The sequence below is a fragment of the Perognathus longimembris genome, chromosome 10 (genome assembly GCF_023159225.1).
Source record: "Perognathus longimembris pacificus isolate PPM17 chromosome 10, ASM2315922v1, whole genome shotgun sequence".
Lineage (NCBI taxonomy): Eukaryota > Metazoa > Chordata > Mammalia > Rodentia > Heteromyidae > Perognathus > Perognathus longimembris.
This window is the reverse complement of record NC_063170.1, coordinates 9,053,562-9,080,044: the sequence shown is the minus strand read 5'-3', so window position 1 is coordinate 9,080,044 and position 26,483 is coordinate 9,053,562. Positions and strand designations below refer to the sequence as shown.

General features: G+C 38.0%; 1 protein-coding gene across 8 annotated transcripts in view; it reads left to right on the top strand.

The window, feature by feature from the left end:
* The window catches only part of Hydin (HYDIN axonemal central pair apparatus protein), a 261,224-nt gene that overhangs the window by 46,582 nt on the left and 188,159 nt on the right, over positions 1-26,483 (top strand). For 7 of the 8 annotated variants that reach the window (XM_048355151.1, XM_048355155.1, XM_048355153.1 and 4 more), the window contains 3 exons: positions 2,480-2,679; positions 9,638-9,762; positions 20,220-20,421. In XM_048355151.1, the coding sequence (XP_048211108.1) occupies positions 2,480-2,679; positions 9,638-9,762; positions 20,220-20,421 (527 nt within the window). Of the gene's footprint in view, positions 1-2,479; positions 2,680-9,637; positions 9,763-20,219; positions 20,422-26,483 lie in introns of those variants that run through there. The other variant, XM_048355156.1, reaches the window with a different exon arrangement.

Genomic DNA, 26,483 nt, shown 5'->3' with positions numbered 1-26,483 from the left:
TATCAATTTTTTCTAGGAAATCATCCATTTCTTCCAAGTTCTCGAATTTGTTGGCATAAAGGTTTGCAAAATAGTCCCTTATTATTTTCTGAATTTCAGTTATTTCTGTGGTGATGTTACCTGTTTTATCTCTTATCTTGTTTATTTGAGTGTGCTGCCTTTGTTTTTTGGTTAGGTTTGCCAGGGGTCTGTCTATCTTGTTGATTTTTTCAAAGAACCAACTCTTTGTTTTGTTGATTTTTTTTTTTTTTTTTTTTTGGCCAGTCCTGGGCCTTGGACTCAGGGCCTGAGCACTGTCCCTGGCTTCTTCCCACTCAAGGCTAGCACTCTGCCACTTGAGCCACAGCACCGCTTCTGGCCGTTTTCTGTATATGCGGTGCTGGGGAATCGAACCTAGGGCCTCGTGTATCCGAGGCAGGCACTCTTGCCACTAGGCTATATCCCCAGCCCCTGTTTTGTTGATTCTTTCGATGGTTTTTTTCGTCTCTAATTGATTTATTTCTGATTTGATTTTAATTATTTGCTTCCGTCTATTGACTTGGGGTTTGGCTTGTTGTTCTCTCTCAAGGAAATTAAGGTGCTTCCTTAAATTATTGAGTTGCTGTTTCTCCAGTTTGTTGATGTATGCACTCAGAGATATAAATTTTCCTCTGAGTACTGCCTTTGCTGTGTCCCAAAGGAGCTGGTACTTTGTGTCCTCAACTTGGTTGAATTCCATAAACATTTGAATTTCCGTTTTAATTTCTTCAATGACCCTCTGATGGTTCAGCAGTGTGTTGTTTAGTCTCCGTGAATTGTAGCAATTTCTGTGGTGGCTGGTTGAGTTGAGCTCTAATTTTATTCCGTTGTGGAATACTCTACTTTTTTATATACATGGATACTATTCCTTTTTATTACCTTTAAGTAATTATACAAAGGAGTTGCCATTTAACAAAGCATTTATAAATACATTTTGATCAGTGTCACCCTTTCAGCATTCTCACTCATCCTTCTCCTAGCCACCCCTTCTCTTACTCTTCTTAATTTTGTAGGATATATACATATATATGCATTTGTATGTATATATTGAATTCTTGACTTCCTTCTCCCCTCTTCTACTTTTCATTTGTTCACCCCTGCCCCCTTGACCTCATCCCACCCCTTTTGAGTACTTGCTTCATGATATTTTATTTTGCTGAACTATGACTTTGTCTTCTTAGGAATTATACTACTTGAGTTCTCCCTTAAATCTACCAAATTTCAGTTAATACATTTGTATATACTTGTATACCATCTAACATATTTACTTATAAGTTTATAAGTTAACTTTAGCTTCCACATATGAGGGAAAACATGGATCCTTTGTCTTTCTGGGCCTGACTTACTTCACTTAACATAATTTTTTCCAGATCTTACCATTTCTTTAAAAGTGGTACAATATCATTCTCTTTGCTGTTTGCTATATGATTACTGAAAAGGAGATTTAAGTTCAAAATGACTTTCCATTTATCAAGATTGCCTTGCAGCTAAAACAGAACCAGCACAGTGCAAAAACCGAATGAAGAAAAATAAACTCTGGTTAGATAATCATTCCACAAAAGGATTCTTAAGGGGACTGCTACCATTTTCCTCTTGTAGTAAGTCTTGCTTATTGCTAACGGTTCACTTTTAACTTTTTCTTGGCTGTGGTATCAGTGAGAGTTCTATCTAATGAGATGACATCAAGAGTGACTTTATTCAGTATTCTGCATTTAGCTACAAGACCAAAAAAAGATAGAGGCCTAGAGCCTCCGCATTTTTATTTGAAATGGTCAGTAATGACTTTGCAGTGTGGATTGCATATCAGTTAGCTATTGCTGTGTAGTAACAGAGTACTCCACAACTTAGTGCCTTAATTAATGAGCATTTATTACTGCCCGCAAGACTGGCTCAGCTGAGTTGTTGTTCTGTTCTCCTGAGGCAGGATAGAAACTCAATTCACTTGGCTGCATTCTGTCTCCACGATGGTCAAGTTCTTGTCTTGGCTAGAACAGGCTCATGCACACGTCAGTGTCAGGATCCAAAGAACAAAACTGGAAATGCCAAAGCATCTTGAGCCCATGGCCTGAAATGGGCAAGGAATAGAGAAATAGACTCCACTCCTGTTGGAGATGCTGCAAGGTTACATTGCAAAGAGTGTGAAGTGACCATTCATTAGTAATTCTAGGTTATGGGCTGGAAAGATAGAGGAATGGGTAGGAATTTCCTTTGATCATTGTCTCCCATCCCACCTCCTGATTAAGTGAGAAACATGTGAAGCCTGAGCTATGCTGTTGGTTTGTGGGTTTTAACAGTTTACCAGAAAAGGTAATCTCATCGAAAGTGCATGTGTCTTAAGAAGTTTTTCACTGAAATACCTACCCTAAGTTGTTTTGCACAATGCCTGGCATAACCATCATTTTTCTGGCATAGTTATTTGATCATACTGCCCCAAAATAACAATTGTACCTTTCCCTTCTAGGATTATGCCCATATATTGACTTGTATAACTGAAAGAGAGAAGTTTATTGTACCCATCAAAGCCAGAGGTGCACGAGCCATACTGGATTTTCCGGATGAGCTGAATTTTTCCACTTGCCCTGTTAAATACAGCACTCAGAAGATTCTGCTGGTACGAAACATTGGCAACAAAAATGCAGTGTTTCACACCAGAACTTTCAGGTATGCATGCATTCCTTTGACTCTTATCTTTGAGGAACTATGGTTCAAGCTAGCCAGCACAAGTAATTTGGGAGAATAGCATTCTGGGTGGGAGAGGCTTGTTACCATCTTCGGCTTCCAAGTTGGGACACCTCCCTAATGGAGTAATGAAGACCGTCTACATCCTCAGAGGGAACTAAAACTCCAGGTTTAATATCTTACATTTCTTTCTTTCTAAATCATCTGAACCTGTTTGGTGTTTTTGAAATGCTGGATAAATGTCCTTTTAGTATAGAAAATGACCCAATGGGCATTTACAAATTAATATATTACTTTTGTCCAAGAATTCCTATAACTGCTGGATTAGTATGCTATTTGTTGTACCAGATTTCATGGCTTAAAACAACATAGGTAGATTATCTTACATTTCCGTAGATAGGAGGTCTGCGTAGGCTCAAATAAGACTGTCAGTGTGGCAGTGATCCTTTTTGGAAGTCTATGGGGAGAATCTGTTCCTTTGCATTTTCCAGCTTCTTGGAGTTACCTACATCCCTTAGCTTCTGGCCCTCAACTTTCTCACCTAAAAACTAGGGAAAGGAGTAGTCACCAGTCATAGGGTTATTATGAGGAAAAAGTAAACAAATATATACTGCTAGTACGTAGCAAGTACTATATAAATGCCCTTTTGTTTTTTATTCAAATGAGCTACTGCCAGCGTGGTAGGCAGAATAATAGCTCCCCAGATATCTCTATGCTCTAATTACCAGAATTTGAGAATGTTGCATGGCAAAAAATAAATCAGCTGACCCTGAAATGGGAAAATCATCCTGGATTCTTTGCAGGGCCCAATATAATCACAAGAACAGGGAAGGAGAGTTTAGAGTGATAGGATGTGAAAAGTCTCAGCCTGCTACTACTGTCCATGAAGATGAAACAACTGTAGGATGGAGAGGTCATATCAGGAGCTCTGGAGCTGGTGATGGAGTTTGATTTTAATCCGAGTAATTATGGAATCCCCATAGTGTAGACACCATGGGGCAAAGTTCTTTTGGAAATCAGTGTCTCTTGGTATTGTTCATGGCACTTGTACAGTCTTTGTCATCTCTGGCAAGCCTCACATCTTGATTGAGGAGAAGGAAGCCTGTTGTCCAACTGGCTCACAATGTCTTAGAAAGAACCCATTTTAAAAATTAAAACTAAACGTCTCCCACAACTAACATCCATAGGCAGATTAAAAACTTTCTGTTACTTTGATGATGTTTATATGAAAAAGAGGATTTACATTTACAAATGTAGGCAACATATCTTCTTGGACTGTTTGGCGAAACTGCATAGAAGTGTTGATTGCTTGCATATTAGATTCAGGTAAATGCAAAATAGTTGTAGAAAAATATGTGACTCTTTTCTATCCATATAACTGTGTGAATCATCTTTTTTTTTTAGTGCAGAAATAATTCTAAGGGAAAATGAACAGCCAACTCAAGGACTAGCTAGGAATCGCAAAGACAATACAGCATTCCCATTTTACAGATAAAGGAAGTAAGGTATGAGTAGGGAAATGACTTACCCAAGGTCTCCCAATAAATTAATATCCAAGCCTAGACTGAAACAAATCTGGGCCAGTTCTGAGCTTGTTTGCAATCACATCCATTTTCATAGTTCCTTGGCTGGGTATCACTAAGGAACTGTGTTACTCTTCCTGGCCTCAGTTATCTGGATTCCAGCTTTGATGGGTGGAGATGCTAGAGGGGCAGAATAAAGGAAGAAGCCATGGTATTTCTTCTTCTTCTCCATTCCCAGCAGCAGCTGCATCTTTTCTCTGGTTCTAGCAACTGCCTGCCGGCATGCCATGGTTCCAACTTTTACCAAGTAACCCAGGTCCCCAGGACCTGATAACACTTGTTCTTTTCCTCAGAGGTGATTAACTGCTGCTAACAATCCCAGAGCTATCTTACTCTCTTAAGTTGGGCTTCTCATCTCTCCCGTCTTGTGTGTAATCAGGTCTCTCAATTAAGTTCCCTGCTTGCAAGTATGTTTGTTTTTCTGTTCAGAGTCTTCATTAAATAGATATTTTCTGCTACTTCCACAAAATATTTTTTTCGAATCATTTTGTCTGTTCTGTGAACTGGCCTAAATCCTCCCAGTCTTTCCCTTTCTTGAATTAGGCACATTTAGCTTCTCTTGTTCGTCATTGAGAACCCCTGGGGATGACAGTGGAAAGGATGTGGTTGGATTTGTGGGCACATCATCTGTGAAGAGAGCCCATTTAAAAACTCTCCATTCTAAAAAATTAGACACACGATTCTTTTTCCTAGGGAAGGTTAATATTATTGCTAGTAGACAGAGCAGAACAGTGACTATAGTTTAGCAATTTAGACTCAAAAGCTCAGCTCTCCTCTTAGTCCTGTCACTTCTGGGTTCAATGTAGAGCTAAAAAAACAGTATCTCAGGGTTGAGGGCATGGCTTATGTGGTAGAGCACCAGCCAGTGAGCAAAAGTGTCAGATACTGAGTTCAAGTCCTGGTCCCAGACAAAAAAGAAAAAAATATTTCGCAGAAAATTAGTTTTTAAACAGATCATATTTTTTCTCATTGAAATAATGATTTAATGAATAGTTAGCATTTATAAAATGATTAGGCTTATATATAAATTTTAAAAATGAAAATGGTGCCCTCATTAGAATATGAGGTACTGAAATACAAGGACTGTATCTAACTCTTTTTATTTGCATGTCCCAGCATTGAGCAAGTGTCTAGGATAAAAAAGTGCCCAATAAATGTTTATAGGATGCCTAACCAATAATATATCACAAAGACAAAGCTGCAACTATAAACATCTACAATAATTTAAAACAAAAATACATGCTCCAAGTACTATAAAATGGGCCTAATGTTTTTTACACTAATAAAAGGACCTGCAATGTGCTATAAAATATATAGACATAAACAATTACCATTCAGCTTTATTACAAATTTGACCTAAAACTCCAGGAGGTTCCAGAATAACTTTCACTATTAAAGTAGGATTCATATTGGAAAAAAAAAGAAGATTAAGAAGCAATTTCAAAACCTCAAGTTAGGAATTAGATAAGAAAAGCTATCTGACTCAAAATACTGATATTATGTTTAATATTTAATATCATAGGACCACTATTTAGGAGCCTGCTAAACTATTAAATCCTTTAGATGGAATAGTTTTAATTCTTAAGCATAGCTCATACAGAAAGAAAAACTCAAGACTTCTTGTGGCTCATGACTTTGCACAAATTAAGTTTCCTTCACAATCAAGTATTTGGTATTAATGAGCATGTGATATCAATACCAAATACTTGATAGGCAGAGCCATCCATATGCCCTTGAGGAACCATACTTTCTACTCCTTCATAAGAGCATTTTCTGATACTTTATATTTTCTAGCCTGATCAGCCTGTATGCCTTTAGTAAAATGAAGTGCAAAATCAAATTATAGACAATGTTTAAGCACCGGGACTTAACACACTCTATCCAATTAACAGCTGATTTATTGTGAAGGCTTAGGCAGCTCTGTAAGAGGCGCTGGTGATCCCAGGTGATTTCCTAACTACTGAAGTTCACTGTAATCTAAACCTAACAATTAGCACAAAGGGAAAGTATCCATTACCACTTCACAGAATTTGGATTCCTCCAGGTCCTAGAGACATGACACTACTGTCACTATCTCTGTCAAACATTAGCTTAGGTTCTGCAATGTAATAATATCCAATTCATTTCAAAACTGTTCTTAGCTACTGAGAAATGTTTGAAAAGAATATGAAAGCATAGTGCAGGAAGAAAAATGTTAGGAAGTAGGAAAGAAAATATGGGAGACATTGCTACATTGTTTTCAAAACCAGAAAATTGGTCTCTTTCTCAACTTTTCAGAGTTTTACCAAGACAGCAGAAAGGAAAGAATTTCCTTCTTCTATGAAGGAAACCCCATCATTTTCCATTAAGGGAAGATTGTGTGTGTGTGTGTGTGTGTGTGTGTGTGTGTGTGTGTGTGTGTGTGCATATACAGGTGCACATGCTTGAACTCAGTTTGGATGTTGTCCCTTAGTTTGTTTGCTCAAGGCTAGCATTCTACCCCTTGAGCCACAGCTCCTTGTTTGTCTTTCTTTCTGATTAATTAGAGATAAGAGTTTCACAAACTTTCCTGCCTAGGTTGGTTTCAAATCAAGATCTTCGGATTTCAGCTTCCTGAGTAACTAGGATTATAGCCACCAGCACCTGGCAAGATTCTTGAGCTACTGAAAGTTACTCCTTTTCTGTTCCTTTAAGATGTTATAAAATTAATGGATGATTGCATATATTTTATTTCCTCTCAATATTTGATTGTAATTCAGTTCAACAACCTTTTCTGAGAGGCTATTGTGAGTAAAGAACTGTCAGTGGGTGGATGACAAATGACATTTGTTTAACAATATTTCTCCCGCCATAGCTTGGGCTAGCCAGGAAAATGATGAATTTGAAGGCAGGCTTCCCTCCCAGTTCTTCTACTACCTAGTTGGGCAATTTTAGGCGATTTGCTGGCTGTTTTTTTATGATTAAGATGAAAGAATGAATACCTACTTTTTCCAAGGTATTTTGGAGGATGAAAAGAATTGACATGCAGAAAGCACTCTCCTCCATCTCAGATAGAGGATGTACTTGTGAGTTATGTTTCCTTCCTCTCTCAGATGCTATGCATTTTCTTTTTACTTCTGTCTGTACTTTACTTAGGACTCGTAGAGGCAGATATGAATTTGCCTCTCTCAATAGCTAGAAATTCTTGAAAGGACAAGAGGGGGGGAAAAACTCAGAATTTTATGAGCACACATTCTACTGTGCCTACTACTACACGGGATGCTTTACATATGCAAGATTTTATTTAAGAGGCTAGGCTGTTATTGGCAACCTTGGAAGGGATGTGGCATGTGGGAGATGATGGGTGTTCTCATATAACCCCAGACAGAAGTTCTGGATTGTCCATGTGGAGGGCATAGTCTGTTAGAAGGTAGAACAGGTGTGCTGCTGGGAGAGCTTATAGATGGAGAGGCCAAAACTTCCCACTTATCCCATCCTACATAGCTTGGGAATTAACAGGTGTGTAGGATATTTGGACAGACATATGTGTTTGATCACCCTACAAAGCCTGGTCGGGAATAGATTAGGGGGGACCTGGATGGAACTTTCTCACATAGGTTATGAGATCCAGTGAAGATATTTAAGCAGAAGACATATGTGTTGTGACTTGAGGGTGTGTTTTCCTGAGTGAAGAATGAAGTAAACAATAATAAAAGCTGAACTAACCTAAACACCCAAACTCAACCTCAGCTTCATCTTCCAGCATCTCTGGGGGATCAGTGAGAGAGAGATAGAAACAGTAACAACAAAGGTTATACTAAGCACTTGGTAGTACCTATGTGCACTTTACCTATATGAATCCCTATAGTCTACACTATACCCCCATGAAGTAATGCTCTTATTATTCTTCTTTTATTGTTTAAGAAGCCAGATTAAACGACTTGCCCAAAGTCATAGTATAGTTGGATTTTGAACTCATTCAGTTGGCTTCAGACACTGGGCTAGGAACCACCACTCCTAGGAGCCCCACAGCAATGTTGGGGTTCCCTGTATAATTAGTACTGTGGATACCAAGAAAGGACAGAGAAAGGAAGGCAAAGAGATCAAAGTAGATTAGACTGCATCAGAAAATAAACATGTCCATCTATGGTAAGAGACCCCTGCAGTAGTAATCTCAGGTACCACCAAGTGCTTCCCTTTCTCATCAGCTCTGTACCCTCATAGCAGAAAGCTTGGGTATTATGAAATTGAGTTCATTATCTAAGGGAAGATTTATGCAAGATGACTCTCAAAACTATTGTGATAGAAGTAAATAATCAGAAACAGCTTAGCCTGCCAGATACATTGTATAACACATTACTTTGAAAAACTAGCAATTTAAAGGAGTGAAATGGACCATGAAAATAATTAAACAGGCTGAGTTTCCTATTTGGAAGGAAGAAGTCTGGAAAGTATTTAAGATACTTCATGATCAGATTCAGTTCCTTTCTTGCTCTTACCTTCCAGGACAATTAAGTAAAACTACTTCCTTTTCCTAAATCCACCCACACTCTTTACAATGGCTTTAAACCCAAAGTCTCTTATCAACACACAGGGCTAGTCCTGTTTGGCTTTCTAAATGCACTTTCTGGGTTTCTCCAGACTGTTGTCATCAGGCCTCAGTACCTTCTGGCTTCTGGTTGCATTTTAGCTGCTGGAAGTCCTAGAAAGCAACCAGGCAGGAAGATATGATATCAGGATATTTTTACCCTACTCTCATTTCTGTGAAGCCAGCTGATGGGACTATTTTCTTGGATTAAAACTCCTGTTCTTCATAAGGCAGCCTGTCCTAGGACTCCTGTGGGTTTCAAAACCATTCCTTCTCCATGGCTCTCCCAGCCTAGAGATGGTAACAACTCTACCATCTTCTTGTAGTTCTCTACCAGTGTCCCATCTCCTTAAAATAGATCTTTGTTAAACTGTCCTTGAATTTCCTAATGTGAATGCAACATTGCTTTTTTATTTTTATTTTTTTGGCAGTGGGAAGGAGGGGAGCTGTCTCCTGTGAACTCTCACAAAACTTGATTTTTATCCCTTGTAAGGCCCAGTTCTTTGGTAACAGTTTTTGCATACACAGCTTAAGCCCAGCAGGAAAAGCCCAGGACACAAACAGGAATCCTATTGCATCATGTAAGTTACTCTTACCTTGTTGGTCTCTTAATTGTTATTTTAATATTAAATCTACAGTTCTTTCCCATTAGGGAAGAAAGAATACTTCACTTCTGGAATATGAAGCTACGGTGTAGGATATGAGTTATCTACAGAAGAACTAGTGTCTCCTTTTCTTCCTACTCCAACTCCTCTTCCTCTCACACTAATAAGCACTGTGTTCTGATTATGTGTTTCCCTGTTTGTTTTAGGCCTTTCTCTGTGGAGCCTTTGGATGGAACTCTTAATGTGGGAGAGTCCATGCAACTGGAAGTAAACTTTGAGCCACAGAGTGTGGGTAATCACAACCAAAAACTTATAATTGATTATGACACAGGTATGCATTATTCTTTAAAGTTATACATAGTAAGTAAGAAAGGTTAGGAGGAAATGGTTAGGGAGGAAGGGAAATGGCATTTGGTATTTTGGCACCATAAGCATATGCTAAGTTCCACAAAGTAAAGAACACAAGAATGAATGTGTCCACCAAAAATGATGTTGAGCCAGATAAAAATCTCAGGTAGCTGGCTTCCCCAGGGCCTGAAAGCCTGGGGAATTTAAGCCTCAGGAGGAACCTATATCCATAAATCTCACTGGCATATTGAGGCTATTTATGTATAAATGAGAACTTGAAGGTAATGAATACACTATTGTTTTCTACTTGACTTACTGCTCTGTGTGTGTGTGTGTGTGTGTGTGTGTGTGTGTGTGTGTGCATGTTTCTGAGGTTTAAACTTAAGGCTTTGCCCTTGCTGCACAGGTGCTCTGGCACTGGAGTCATATTGCCCTGAGCAATCTTTTCATTTCTTTCTTTCTTTTCTTTTTTCCAGAGGAGAGGGCAAATGATGACACTTAGCCATATGATCAAGTTACTTGTTAACCCTCTAACATATATAACATTGTACACTTTGTTAGGAATACAAAAGAATTCATGCTTTATGGCCCTTACTGCACAATTTACAAGGATGCTATGAAGATGAACACAGAGTTGGAACAGTGCTTTGGCTGAAATTTAAATCTTACAAATATCTTAACAACAACAAAAAAGGCAGCAGGGGAAGACAAGTAGAGGACCCTGGCAGGAAAGAGTACAAATAACATGTAGTCATGGTTGTGAGTTCCAGGCCTTATGGCTACACATCTTAACAGGACATTGTTGTCCTGACCTAATGTTCTGTGATCAAGTTGTCACTGTAACACGCAGTCATTGGGATAATCTGTGCATCTTCCCTGCTGGTGTCAGCTCTAAACCACTGATAAAGAGAAACCTAATTCCAGCTAGTGTAAACAAGCGGAAACCTTTGATCCACATAAACAAATCCCAGTTCATAATATATGGGGATGTCAGTTTTCCAAAGAATCTGCATCGTTTTGTACTTCTACCAACAGTGCAAGCGTTCCAGTTGCTTTGCATTCTTGCTTGCATATTGTGTTGTTTGATTGATCTTAGATATATTACAGCTGTAAAGCCATATCTAACAGGTTTTAATTTTTATTTCTCTAATGATAAACCACGTTGGGCCCCTTTTCGTGCTTACTGGCCATTCCTATTCCTATTCCTATTCGAAGTGTCTGATTAGTCTCTTTCTCATTTTTTCTTTATTAATTTGTAAGTCTCTGTAATTGGATATTCTGAACACAAGTCATTTGTTAGGTAAATATGTTACTAATCCTATCTCCCAGCCTGTAGCTTGTCATTTCATTTCCTTAATGATGCTTCTTGAGGAGAACTGATTTTTAATTTTGATAAAATACATGTTTCCTTTTGTTTTTCCAGTCCTGGGACTTGAACTCAGGACCTAGACACTGTTCCTGAGCCTCTTTGTGCTCAAAGCTAGCGCTCTGCCACTTGAGCTACAGTTCCACTTCTGCCTTTTCTGAGTAGTTTTTTGGAGATAAGAGTCTCACAGACTTATCTATCTGGACTGGCCTCAAACCTCGATCCTCAGATCTCAGCCTCCTGAGTAGCTAGGATTAAAGACATGAGCCACCAGCACCACCCATGTTCCAAGTTTTTAAAGATCATTTTATCTCTTTGCTAAGCAGTAAGCCTCTCTCTGTCTGTCTGTCAGTCTTTCTCCCTCCTTCCCTTTCTTTCTCTTTTCTCATATTAGTTATTGACTTTTTCCCAGTCTCATTATTTTGTTCTGGGACACTAGTTAGAGTTTCCTCCAGTTGTATGCTTACTGTAGGCCTTTAGGGGGATTCTTTATCATATTAATTTTTTTCCTTTACTCCCTAGGTTCTATCACTTGGAATCTTGGATAAATGCTGAATTTTATCAAATGTTTGTGCATTTATTGACATTATCCTATGTGATTTCACTTTTATTCTTCCAAACTGGTGATTGATTTTGAAATAATAAATCCCTGCTCTATCCTGGGATATACCCAAGTTTTAAATATTAGCATTTTAATAAATTGCTGGATTAGATGTGCTAACATTCTGTTTGCAAGCTTAGCACCCAAATTCATGAGAAAAATTCACCTGTAATTTTCTTCTTAAGTAAATGTCTTATCAGATTTTGGTCTGGTAAAGCAAATTGGATATAGAAAGTCTACCAATTCTATAAGGGGCAATTAGGCCACGTTAATAATCATGTCATATGATCTCTATTAATTTTCTGTCCCTTTGTTTTATTAGATGTTATCACTCACCTTCACAACTGTGAATATTGATTGGCTGTTTCTCTTTTGTGCTTTCAATTTTCATTTAAATATTTTGATACTATGGTCATCTATATATATATGGCTAATATAACTTCCTGTTGCATTAACCATTTTATGATTATGACACATCTCTTTAATTAAAATATTAGCATACATTAATTGTTCAAAATACTTAGATCTTCATACGTTGTCTCAATATTTGCTAAGATTTTTGATGTTGAAGTCTACTTGATCTGACATTTATATAGTATAGAACTGTTTTATTTATTTATTTATTTATTAAACAAAATTTTTTTGACAAGGTGTTGTGTAAAAGGGGTACAGTTACATAGTAGGGCAGTATGTATATTTCTTGTGTTATTTTACACCGTGTTTTTCTTTCCCTTCCCTAGGTCAGGTAGACATATATACAATACACAATGTACCAAGAACATATGCAGTAGCCACGTGGCCTACGCCAAAGAAAATTCGCCTAGGTCTTTAAATGTAATGTCTACAATGGACAGTATGTCGACAATAGTCTTATATGAACATACATACATAGCTTTTGAGCTATTGTGATCCACTGAGAAGTCAATTTTTGACCTTTATATGTTGAGTAGTTGTTTGGTTTTAGTTACATAACGTAGGGTCGCTGACCCAAACCTGTGGGAAATACCATTTGACAAGAGGTTTTTGGTTTCACAGACCTGGTCTCTACTGTCTCCCCATCACCCCATCCTAACAGTCATATATCAGGGAGATCATGCCCCTTTGTTTTCTGTGTTCTAGGCTTGTCTCGTATAGAACTGTTTTTTGATTAGTGTGGACATTGCATATTCTGTTCATCTTTTTTCATTTAGGCTTTCTCTGTCTTCATATTTAAAGTTTGACATTTAGAAGTATCACCAGATGGTTATTTTTTTAATCTGTTCTGAAAATCTTTCTTTTAATTGGACTCTTCAGTCTTTTTATGTTGAATGAGACTACTGAGATATTTGGGCTTGACATCTATTACGTAGTTATAACCACTGTAGCCAATGAGAAAATTCCTACTTGAATTTTTAGCTAGAACTTCTTTGTTATAAATGTTAATAGTATGTGGAGTTGGAAAATATATGTGTTAGTAGATGTGGTGGATCCCACCTGGATCTCCACATCTCTGTAAGGTATCGTTTTTATTCAGTCCTTAAAACTAAGAATCAGAAAAAAATGTAATGTTAGATTTACTTTTGCATTACTGTCTCATGAGGTTTTAGACCAGGGGATTGAAATGTAAAAACAATAGTTAACCCTTTAACTGTTTTTAAAATAATTAATCATTGATAAACGTGTTAAATAAATTGCCTTTAATATATTGCGTATCTTATATCCTTTTAAGTGTTTCTGATGTAGTTTATATCTAAATATGATTAGCATATATGTATATTATAAATAGGTAAGTTCATATGTTGGGATATAATTTTTAAAGACATCACTTGCATAGGTCTTGAGAACTGGCTTAGCATGGTCTAAGAACAATAGAATCCAATCTTGAAAACCAGATCTTAGATTTTACAGAGGAAAAACCAAAATCCCAAGACAAACACTTGCCCAAGGTCATATCTTTAGTCCAATTAGAAGTCATGCTCAGACTCTTTAAATCTTGAGCATTGATTACTTTGCATGTACCGCTGAAGATATATGTTCCTGGTCTCTCACTACAGACACACTTTACCCCCTTAACTCATTGGCTTTAACATGCAACTATATTCTCCCAGAGGCTCTGAATTTTACTTTTATATAAATCTTTGGAATGGTACTCATGCTTACATTTATAGTCCTATGCTCAAGCAAAGGTAGGCTTCACCATAAGGAATATTTGTTTGTTAAAATTTAATTTACTCATGGAAAAGTTGGTTTCCATACTGGTGATTCTTATGCTGTTGTTAGTGAATAAAGTTATTTCTTGAAGATTACAGACAGGGAAGATGACTTAGAGCACTTTTCCTTACATGAAATAAACTGCCAATAAGAATATGTTTTCAAAAAAAAAAGAATATGTTTTCATCCTTATTGTGAATTATCTATCAGTGTCCAGAATCTATAACCTTCCATCAGTGAAAAGCAGTAATGACTGCTTGGACACAATTAATCACCGAGCTTTGCCAGGTAGCCGTAATCACAGGCTTCCCATTTCACCAAATAAACATTGGATGGAACTTTCTGCAGCTGTTCAAAGTATGAATTGATTTGAAGGGGGAATTGAATATGAGATATTGATGAATGTCTTTTCTTCATTCTTCCTCCATGTTCCAGAAGGAGGAGCCCTGACACTCCTTAGCAGGAACTACTTAATCACACTTCTGACAGTTATATTTATTTCTTCCATCAGCTTTTGGCTCTACCAGACATATTCTTGATAAAGTGCAGCAAGATTTCTTTGCTTATTCTGAAAAGATTTGAATCAATGTCCTAGTACTTAAGAAAGTCAGCTGTAATTCTTCACCAATATCTAATATTTTACTCATTCCTGAGCCAGAATTCTCCTTTTCCTCCCCTGTGGGTGTCTAGCTCTAGTAAAACCAATTTTGTTTAGGCAGCTAATTTTATTTTTAGAAATGACTCTGCGTGTGTGTGTGTGTGTGCGCACACACACGCATGTGTATATACATGAATTTGTGCGCATGTGCCAGTACTGGGACTTTGAACTCAGGGTCTGGGCACTGTCCCTTACCTTTTTCATTCAGGACTGGTTCTCTGCCACTTGCGTTCCACTTCTAGCTTTTTATTGGTTAATTGGAGAAAAGAGTTTCACGTACTGGTTTCCAATCATGATCCTCAGATCTCATCCTCTTGAGTCACTAGGATTACAAGCATGTGGCACCAGTACCCAGCAGTTATCTTTAAATTGTTGTTCAATATGGAGGAGAAAACTGAACTTTTACAAGATCATCCATTAAAGATTAAGAATACACCTACTCAAAGCTATATTGACAACAACAAACCAGAACCTTAGTTTGTTCAATTCAATAAATCTAAGAGGATATTATTTCACTCTTAAGAAAAAAATAAACGGTTGATTGCCTTTTCGGTTTTGACATTATCAACTGAATACTGAGCAACTATATAATCTAGGAATAAATGAATATATAAATATTTAGAAAAGGACTTTTTTTTTTTTTTTTTTGGCCAGTCCTGGGCCTTGGACTCAGGGCCTGAGCACTGTCCCTGGCTTCTTCCCGCTCAAGGCTAGCACTCTACCACTTGAGCCACAATGCCCCCTCTGGCCGTTTTCCATATATGTGGTGCTGGGGAATCGAACCTAGGGCCTCGTGTATCTGAGGCAGGCACTCTTGCCACTAGGCTATATCCCCAGCCCTTATTCAGCATTTTTTTTTTTTTTTTTGGCCAGTCCTGGGGCTTGGACTCAGGGCCTGAGCACTGTCCCTGGCTTCTTCCCACTCAAGGCTAGCACTCTGCCACTTGAGCCACAGCGCCGCTTCTGGCCGTTTTCTGTATATGTGGTGCTGGGGAATCGAACCTAGGGCCTCGTGTATCTGAGGCAGGCACTCTTGCCACTAGGCTATATCCCCAGCCCCCTTATTCAGCATTTTTAAAAAACATTTTGCCTCTAACAAAAGGGAAGATATTTCAGTGTAGAAGTCAGAAGTTGGCAAATAGGCTTCTCCCCTCAAGCTGCATTATTATTATTATTAAATATCTAAACATTCATAATGTTAGTGCTTTGCAGGGCAGATTTTACAGTCATTTATATATTTTATTTCAATATGCCTTCTAAAACAATAAAGAATTTCAATTTTTTCCTTGTAAAGGCCAATAAAGGAGTAGTAAAACATAATATGTTAAGTAATCAAGAATAATAAAGTTGAAACTGGTAAATAATATGTATCCAAATTTACCTGTATACATTTTGTTTTAAATGTGTACTTATAATGAATGAATTAATATGCACCATTATAAATAGAAAATGAACAAAATGTAAGTGTAAAAGAAAAAAGCAAATAGGGACCTTTTGACCTTGTTTTTGTCTCTTTATTCCTAGGGCATGAAATACAAGTTCCTAGGGAATAATAATACAAATTAGGGCAGTCTTAGCTGTCAAGGGTTATTTAGGGAGGTGGGGTAAACTTTCTGTAAATTACCTAGCAAGAGAAAAATTTCAGATCATTTGGTGCTGGTATTCAAAGGGATACTGGAAGATTATTGGATGGAACACAGGGTCTTGCTTGTGCTAGACAAGCAGCTATGCCACTAAGCTACACCTTCAGCCTAGAGGACATTTCTTTTTAACTCCTTTCATTTTTGAGGTAAGTACTCTGAGACCAAGGGGTGATAAATGATTATGCCTAAGTAAAGCTAGAACTCAGACCCAAGTCTTTGAGAACCCTTTAAGGCTAACACATTTTCTAAAGTTCTACATAACCTCTGATGCAGATTAATGATAGCAACTTTGCCTTTACCACTATTGTGCAGGTAAGCTCAGTCATATTACCTTAATTCCATTTTCCAAATAAAAGAAGAGACCTTCCAAGGAAGCTGGATTCCAGCAGTATACAATGGGGGTGAGTTTAGCCCTGTTGTAACCAAGCAGTGAGAGAAATACTCTTTCTATTAACTAGAGGATCTATGGTTCTACTCATGTATTTTATGTAGTGCCCTCTGTTGTCTGAAATGTGCTGTCTATATAGTTAGCTTTGCTTTTACTTCTGTGAAGTTTTGTTTCCATTTGTTTTTGCTTGATTGATAGTACAAAAAAAAACAAACCAAAAAACTGGCAAGAAGTAATGAGACCTTCCACAACATAATTCTTACTCCTGGGACATAATAAATGATTGTAGCTAACTTCATCTGTAGTGATCGGTGGCATTCACCCCCAGAAATCAAACCAGTGTGTGAACAGGCACTCCAAGGGCACAAGTGGTGTCAGTGCTGGGCTACAGCAGCCTTCTCCGTCCCTAGAGACTTGCCTCTGCCTCCATCTGATGTCCTCTAGGATGGAGAAGACCATTTTCAAGATTGTCTTTGGGCTGGGAATATGGCCTAGCGGTAGGGTGCTTGCCTCACATACATGAAGCCCTGGGTTTGATTCCTCAGCACCACGTATAGAAAAAGCCAGGAGTAGCGCTGTGGCCCAAGTGGTAGAGTGCTAGCCTTGAGCAATAAGAAGCCAGGGACAGTGCTCAGGCCCTGAGACCAAGCCCCAGGACTGGCAAAAAAAAAAAAAAAGAAAGAAAAGATTGTCTTTATCTAAGTGGATGTGAAAAACAAAGACCTTCAAACAGGTGACAACAGAAGAGTTACTGCATTCTTCTCTTTATGGATCTGATGATTAAGGAAAATTATTCAAACAGTAATATTAGGTGGCTTTCAAAAATGCTATCTCTTGCTGTATTTCTAGGAAGGAGCACTGTTGCCATGAGCAACTCCAATTGATGACGTTATTCCCTTTGATCTCTAGGTATAAGCAAACCTTTGAATTTTTGTCTCGATTAAATTTTAAAACAATGAACAATTTCAAATAGTCACAAAAGCAGAGGAAATAATGAAAATCAATACTTGTTACATTTAGCTCATCTCAAAATTTTCCATACACATTTTTATGTTTGGGGTAATTAAACTAATTATATGTTTAAGGATACCTTATTAATCTTTTCTGACCTATTTCCCATATCTTATTTCTGAGACCAGTACTGGGTACATTTTTTCAATGTAGTTCCTATAAAATTACTTCTCCACATACAAGTCATTTTAAAGTTCATATAAATAGTATTATTCTGCATGTATCCTTCTCCATCTTGGTTTTTTTTTAAATTCAGTGTTGTTTTAAAGATTTAAACATGTAAGCAGAGGTTGTTTGGATTCATATTCCAGCATGTGAAAAATAGTATAATTTATCTATTCTCCTAGTGAGTTTAGGCTGCTCCTATTTTATTGCTATTATTACAATTGATGTATCAGGCATCAAGATTCTTCTGCATGTGAGTGTGAGATTTTGTGTTTTGTTTTATTTTTGGTAGTACTGCAATTTGAACTAAACTTTTCATGCTTGTTAGGAAGGTTCCCTACCACTTGAATTAGGCGTCCAACCCAAGATTATCTTTTTGGAAAATACCTACAAGTATAAATCAACAGTAACAATTTTATACTTTTGTCAACAAATGCTTTTTTACACCTCCTTTCCAAAAAATTATCAAACCATTATTGTCTGTGTATAGCCTAGGGATGAGCACAGTGGTAGAACCCTTTGTGTAGCATGCCCAAAGTCCTGGGTTCAATCCCCAACACTGCCATATGATATGCAAATACAACAGTTAGTTTTCACTCATCTAGTTTCAAAAAAGTTATGGAAAGGGTATACATGAAAATATTGGTATTTCTTGCCTCTAAACAGCAAACTTGGGATTGAGTAAGGAGGAAAAAGACATTTTGGTCTTATGGTATATTCTTTTATAGTATTTGAATTTTTGACTTTATGGATTTTTAATAACATGTTTAATTTTATCATTAAAATTTAAATTTTATAGTCAAAGCTTCATGTTTACCTTTCTTTACACTTTTAGATAATTTTTTTCTGTGTCCAAAGTGATGGAACTTAAAGAATTGAAAATTGTATAAAGGGCCAGGTGCCAGTGGCTCACATCTGTAATCCTAGCTACTCAGGAGGCTTTGATCTGAAGATCACAGTTTGAAGCCAGACCAGAGTATGAAAGTCTAATGGACTCTTACCTCCAATTAAATGCATGCACATGAGCGTACAAACACACACACACACACAGAGCTGCAAGTGGAGCTTGGCTCAAGTGGTAGAGTACTAGCCTTTAGCAAAAAAGTTCAGAGGGACTGGGAATATGGCCTTGTGGCAGTGCACTTGTCTTGTATACATGAAGCCCTGGGTTCGATTCCCCAGCACCACATATATAGAAAATGGCCAGAAGTGGCGCTGTGGCTCAAGTGGCAGAGTGCTAGCCTTGAGCAAAAAGAAGCCAGAGACTCAGGCCCTGAGTCCAAGGTCCAGGGCTGGCAAAAAAAGAAAAAGAAAAAAAGTTCAGGCACAGCACTCAAGCCCCAAGTTCAAGCCCTGGGACCACCACCACCACTAACACCAACAACAAAATATATGTATACATATATATACATATATATACATACTATAAAGATTTATCAATTTGCTAAGTGGTTATCTGGTTCATACAATAGAATAGCAAACATTTGCCAAAAGATAAAGTGCAAGGGACTATGTTTTCTATATTCTAATGAAAACTTCAGTAACACAGATCAATGAAAGTATTCACAGTATTAAAATATTTTTGTCTATTTTGATATCAAAGATAGATCTGTTGTGATATCACAGAGTCAAATAGAAGGTAGTTTGTAGTTTGTGTCTTCTTAAAAGCCCACATACTTCATTTTCATATCTAGAATCAAGGTAACTAGTGAATCTTGAATCATGTCAAGGGCTCAAGTTGCTATGTGGAATAATAAAAGGCTTCCTAATGTTTTAAACATGTATCTGAAATGTAGTTTCTTATTTCCACTTTTTTTATTGGGGGGGTGTAATCACTACCCAGATATGGATGCATGGTGTGGTATGGTGTGTGTGTATATTTGTGTGTGTGTGTTTTTTAATTACTGTTCTTTGGGTGTGATTTGATTTAGTTTTCTATTTTTGAAGTTACTGAATCTTCAATCCTGATTCCTGTTCTTGACTGTATGTCAGTCCACTCATGCTGAGCAGTTTTTCTCAGGTAGATGTGGTACAATAATTTTAGAACCCAAAAGGCAGCTCATAAATGGTCTGAAGGTGAGGCATATGATTATAATTCTAGAATTCGATTGCTCTCCTTGTCAGAAGATGTAAGATGGAAACCACCTATGAAGAAGAAAATGTCTCATAAGACCCACATCACCAAATCATGTTTTATGTATTTATTACAGTCATGAAGAAAGATAGTTTAGGTTTCCATAACCCCACCAAGCACAGTATTTAAGTTTTCTGGTCATGTATAACCTTCAGATTATTGGAATGATGGGGACAATGAAATGTCTAATGCTTTCATAATGCCTAACTTCAGCTTGGAAAAAATAGACTATAAGTATCCCTCTAGAATAAATCTTCAAGTGTTTGTACTTTGTTAATTCCTAGGTGAAACAATATTTGTCTGTCTCTATGGAGCTGCCAAAGACATGAATATACGGCTAGACAAAAATTCTTTGATCTTGGAGAAAACCTACATAACTCTGGCCAACCAGCAGACTATCACAATTCACAATCACAGTAACATCATTGCTCATTTCCAGTGGAAGATATTTGCTACCCAAGAAGAGGAGGACGGGGAAAAGCATAGGTTTGTAAAATCAATCCCTTACATGTAGCAACAGAGGGCGAGGGAGCTCAGTTATATAAGAAAAAAAAAATCAGTGACTTTTTAAGTTTCTAAGTTCCCTTTTGGAACCGCTTATCTAAAGAATCAAGCCAAGTGTCCATGCCTGGTGCTTGTAATCCTAGCAACCTAGGAAGCTGAGATCTGAAGGTCATGATTCAAAGCCAGTGTGGACAAGAGAGCCCATGAGATTCTTTCTTCCAAGAACCACCAAAAAGCTAAAGGTGAAGTCATGTCTCAAGTGTTAGAGCACCAGCCTTGAGTGAAAAAGTTCAGGGACAGCACATAGGCCCCAAGTTCAAGCCCCCCCCCCCACCAAAGGTAGGCTGAGTGAGCCATGTGGAACAAAATGTTTTCCATTTCCTTTATGGCCAGTGACGTAGAGCACTTTTTCATATGTCTCTTGGCCATTCTCATTTCCTCATCAGAGAAGTCTCTTTTTAAGTCTTTAGCCCACTTGTTGAGGGGGCTGTTGGTTCTTTGAGGTTTTGTTTTGGAGGAATTTAATTTTTTTAGTTCTACATATATTTTAGATATGAAGCTTTTGTCTGTTGTATGGCCCAATCTGTGGGCTTTCTGTTTATCTTGTGAGCTACGTCCTTTGCCCTGCAGAAGCTCTGCAGTTTGATGCAGTCCCATTTGTCCAACCTTTCTTTGATTTGTAGCATTTCTGGGCCTTTATTAAGGAAGTTTCATCCTGTGCCAAGGAGCCCAAATGTTTCTCCTACTCCTTGTGGTGTTTTCAGGATTTCTGTTTTTATTTCGAGGTCTTTGATCCATTTGGATTTGATTTTGGTGCAGGGTGATATACAAGGATCTAGTTTTAGTTTGTTGCATGTGTTGAACCAGTTTTGCCAGCACCATTTGTTAAAGAGGCTATCTTTCTTCCAAACTATTTTTTTAGCTCCTTTATCAAAGATTAAGTAGGCGTAGTTCTGCGGGTTCATTTCTGGGTTTTCAGTTCTCTTCCATTGGTCTTCAGGCCTGTTCCGGTGCCAATACCAAGCTGTTTTTATTACTATAGCTTTATAATACAGCTTGAAGTTTGGTATTGTAATTCCTCTAGCACTGTTCTTTCTGCTTAGGATTGTTTTTGCTATTCAAGGTCTTTTATTGAGATTCCACCTCACCCCAGTAAGAATGTCCTATATCACGAAAACTAACAATAACAAATGTTGGAGGGGATGTGGCCAAAAGGGAACCCTACTTCATTGTTGGTGGGAATGTAAACTTGTTCAGCCACTCTGGAAAGCAGTATGGAGATTCCTCAGAAGGCTAAACACAGAGCTCCTCTATGACCCAGAAGCCCCACTTTTGGGCATCTACCCAAAAGACCACAAACAAGAACACACGAAAGCCACCAGCACAGCAATGTTCATCGCAGCACAATTTGTCATAGCTAAAATATGGAACCAACCCAGATGCCCCTCAGTAGACAAATGGATCAGGAAAATGTACATATACACAATGGAATTTTATGCCTCTATCAGAAAGAATGACATTGCCCCATTCGTAAGGAAATGGAAGGACTTGGAAAAGTTATACTAAGTGAAGTGAGCCAGACCCAGACTCTGTGGTTTCCCTCATAGGGAATAATTAGCACAGGTTTAGGCTAGTCGCAGCAGAGGATCACAAGACCCTAATGACTATGCCCTTATGAATGCATAATATGATGCTAAGCGAAATGAACTCCATGTTATGGAGATGAGTGTTATATCACTGCTGTAATTACTCTCAACATGCCATGTGAAACCGTAGTTTCTATTGTTGATGATCCTCTTGTATCCCCTTCCTGTAGTTGTACCCACGCTATCACTGTATCTCATCTGAGTACCCTGGATAATGTATATATTGGTATTAGAACTAGGGAAGTGAAAGGGAATATTAAGATCAAGAGACAAAGGATAAAAAGACAAATGACTCCAAAAGTAATACTTGCAAAACCATTTCATGTAAACCAACTGAACAACTCATGGGGGAAGGGGAAAGAGAGAGGGAGGGAGGGGGTAATGAGGGAGGAAGTAACAAATAGTACCAGAAATGTACCCATGGCCTAACGTATGAAACTGTAACCCCTCTGTACATCACTTTGACAACAAATAAGTAATTATTATTATTAAAAAATGTTTTCCATTCTTGGTTTCTTCTCAACCTGATTATAATTTAGCAGTAATGGAACTCCTAGACTTTTAAAAGCCAAATAATACCACTCTTCATAGTTTTCCCCAAATAATCTATTTTGGGGTGTCACTAATATAAATTTATTTCAGTGAAAAGCTATTTCCAAGAAATAGGATGAGGAAAATGAAGAACTTAGATATAATGACTTTATCTTATTAGTTTTAGTATTATCGCTCTGTCTTTGCAAACTGTATAATTTAATAATGATTTCTTACTGGTATCTTTAGTATTCTACTTTTTGTAAAAAAAAAAAAAAAGATACTTCAGGCAATGGGAGAAATTATTAAAATATAAAACCAGATGGTTTTTTAAAACTAATCTCATCACTGTTAAATTTTGAATATTTCTTTTTTACTGCACCCAGCCTTGCCTCTTTTAAACTATTTCATTTTTATCTCCTTTCACCCTCTCTGAATGAACTTTTTTTTTCTGTTTGCATTGGAATTTATCTCAGCCTTTTTTTATTTGCCTCTCTATTTCCATTAAAGATTAGCCCTGGGAAGCTTCAAAGCTTTGTTTAAAACCAAGTTAGGATAGGATAAAAATAAAAACCTTCGGTCCATGGAAACCAGGCAGGACCCCCTCCCACCCTCCCCCAGTGCTCTGTCCCTAATTGAATCAGAAGAAGCTATGACAATGACAGGGCGCAGTGAGCCAGATGCTTTGTCATTCACACAATGAACTTTAATCACAGCATCGCTACTGTGCCATCTTTAAAAAATGAGGGGAGAAGAACCTTTTCCTGCCTCAAAACTTCACTTAGCCTCATGGTCTAGAAATGTCAGTGGTTTAAAAATCAGGAAGAAAACTGTTCATCCCCTGCTTCATTTGTCCTGATTCCATAGCTGATGGGTACCAACCGGCAATCAGAGAGACCTCATCAAGGGAGAGAACGGGTACACATCAAGAAAGTTAAGCAGCAGTAAAAGCAGGTTTTTTTTTCTTTCAATATCATGCTGCCCTATGCACATAATCTTTTGGGGAAAATGATGCATATCCTAAGAGGAGATACAGCTTTAATTTCAGCCATGTGTCTTTGTAACTGTATGTAGTGTCTGTTGCCATGCCAATATCCAAGAAATATTTAAAGGAGTTAATTTCCACAGTGAAACTCATGAAAAATAAGAAGCAATCGTATCAGAGCTGTCAAACTATAGAGAAAATAATTTCAACCCCATGTAGCTGGACATTTTTCCTTCGCTTCATTTTTTCTTACACCCACACTGTAATATTGTCTTTTATTCTTCCTTATGTCTCCTTTCTTTGATTTTCTTTCTTGCCCTTTCTGTGCTTCTTCTTACATTTCCTTTTATGACAAGAGGACAATACAGTATAGCATCTTTATAACCTATATCAAAAGTGTAGGGTCATGGCCTTCTTTTAAACCATGAACTTGAAAACTGGCTTTAGATTGCTAACTGAGAATACCTTTCTTTGCTTTCACTTTGGGTAGCAAATGGCAATATAACTCATGTTTCCCAGAAGTGGATTGGTTTATCCAAGTAAAGAGTCTGTTGAATGTCATGCCCTTTCCCTCCTTCCTGTCTCCTGAGTGTAAGATACTTAAGGACAACAGGAGTCATGAAGACCTTTTATGCCTGGTCCCTTTTTTGCCCGTGAGTGGGCTCTTGGCTTCCTTCCCTCTTGGTCTTCGAGATTTTCCCTAGAATGCATCAACTTCATCTTATTTGCCCCGGATTCTTGTCTTTGTTTAACTGCCATGAACTTCCCATTCTCTTGAAAAGCAAGGCAAGTTCAGAGCAGTTTATACTTCACTAAACCCTGAGTGCCTGTCTATATAACTACCCCTCTGCAAGTGGATGTACTCTTACACTGAGTGTGGGCTTATTCCATGTCACAAATTGTCAGGTTGTATCTCCAGTGACACATCAGTAGTAGAGGGAGCAGAATGTTCTATGTCAGCTTGCTAAGGGGCAGAGATCCGCCCACTGCTAAAATGCAGCAGCAAGATCTTTAGCCAATCAGATGACTCCTCAGTGGAGGTCCCTGACCAAGCCAACACAGCTATTCTTGGCCCAGTCCTTTGTATGGATGACTCTCTTGCTCCTAGTAAGGAACAGCTTCTTCCTTTTTTCTTTTCCCTTTAACAGCTCTGTAGTTAAAAATGTAGAGAAGCCAGGCATCAGTGCTTCATGCCTGTAATCCTAGCTACTCAGAAGACTGAGATCTGAGGGTTGTGATTTGAAGCCAGCCAGGCAGGAGAGTCTGTTATTTCCAATTAACCATCAAAACGCTGAACGTGGAACTGTGATATAGCACCAGTTTTGAATGAACAAGCTAGGGATATCTCATAGGCCCTGAGTTGAAGCCCTAGTATGCGCATGCACACCCACTCACACATAACGTAGAGACAAAGATGGGCCTTGTTCCTGTATTTGGAACAGAGAGAACATGTTCTAAGTGGGGTGATGCATATTCTCAGAGACTGGAATTTCCCTTTTGGTCCCATCAAAGACCTAAGATTTAATAAGTGCAGACTTTCAGGGGAGACTCATGAGACTCTCCTCAACTTCTCCAGTTATAATGTGTAATCTTGGCCTTAGATGTTTATTCACAGGTTCTGAGACTTGTTCAAGAATGCTCTAAGCTTTTGCAGATGCCCTCCCCTCCTGTTCTAGACATCATGGTTTCTTGCCCACCAGCACCTTGATGAACAAAAGAGGAGATCTCTCATCTCCCCATGGAGGAATTTCTGCCCCAGAATGCCCTGCTCCTTTATCATTTTCAGTCTAGGAAGGATGACCTTCGTCTCCCTATCTCATTGGCTTGGTGTAAACCAAGGACATATGTCAGGTTTGGAAATATGGGCTATTTGCTGGCACCTACCTCCAGCAATGAAGATGTCTCATTCTGTGGGAAGAAGTTCTGAGCTTTAAGTTTGTTTTTATTCTTAAAAAAAAACCCTGGAATTAGAAACAGGACCTTTAAAAATTACCTTTTTGTTCTCTTTCTTGATGTTTTTCTGGAAGTGGCAAAAAAATTAATCTCTTTAGAAAGAGGCTGCATTCATCCTTTCTTTCTGCCTCAACCTTGTCCCGAGGGATTTTTAAAACACTCTGCAAGAATTTTTCATACCCATGCTCATCACGTTTACTGTATTCAGAATTTTGGCCTGAGTTTTTAAGGATTTCTGCTCATTTCTCCAGCAGGGTAAAAGCCATTGTTTCAAGAGCAGGTGGCTGTGATTCTAACTATGTGCTGTACAAGATTTCCCTGAATCCTCAGTGGAGCTCACACAGCGGTTATCATGAATTTATTCCATAAAATTCAGATAGGACATGGCACATTTTTGTAGCTGCATCTGTTTTAATTGGATTTTGAATCTACCCCCTGAGTTGTAATAAATTTAATCTCAGTTGTGTTTGGCAGCCTACTCCCTACTCTGGGGTATATAAAATCTAAAGATTAAAGCAGAAAATGATAAATAGGAAGAGAACCTTTAGTCATCAGTTTGTAACAATCATCACAGCATTTCTCATTGTCCTGGGCTACCTGGACTGTTCTATACTTAATGTGTGTGGCCATCAGACCATTTGTAAAATGGATATGTTCGTGGTTTTACTGAAAGACAAGGTTGGTTATTTTCTTATCCTTTATAATGAGCTATCTCCTCTCTGTACCACTGTGGGTGAAAGAGATATGGTTATCATCAGGATGAGATGGTGATGCTATAGACACAGATATATACCGGCCCAAATTAGTGTCCAATCAGCTGAAGGCTGAGGTTTCCATGGCTCCAGTTCTTCATTAGAGATAAGAGAGGAAGATACCTCATATCCTACCCCCACTACCTTTCCCTCACCTTACTGTAACTTTTTAAAAAA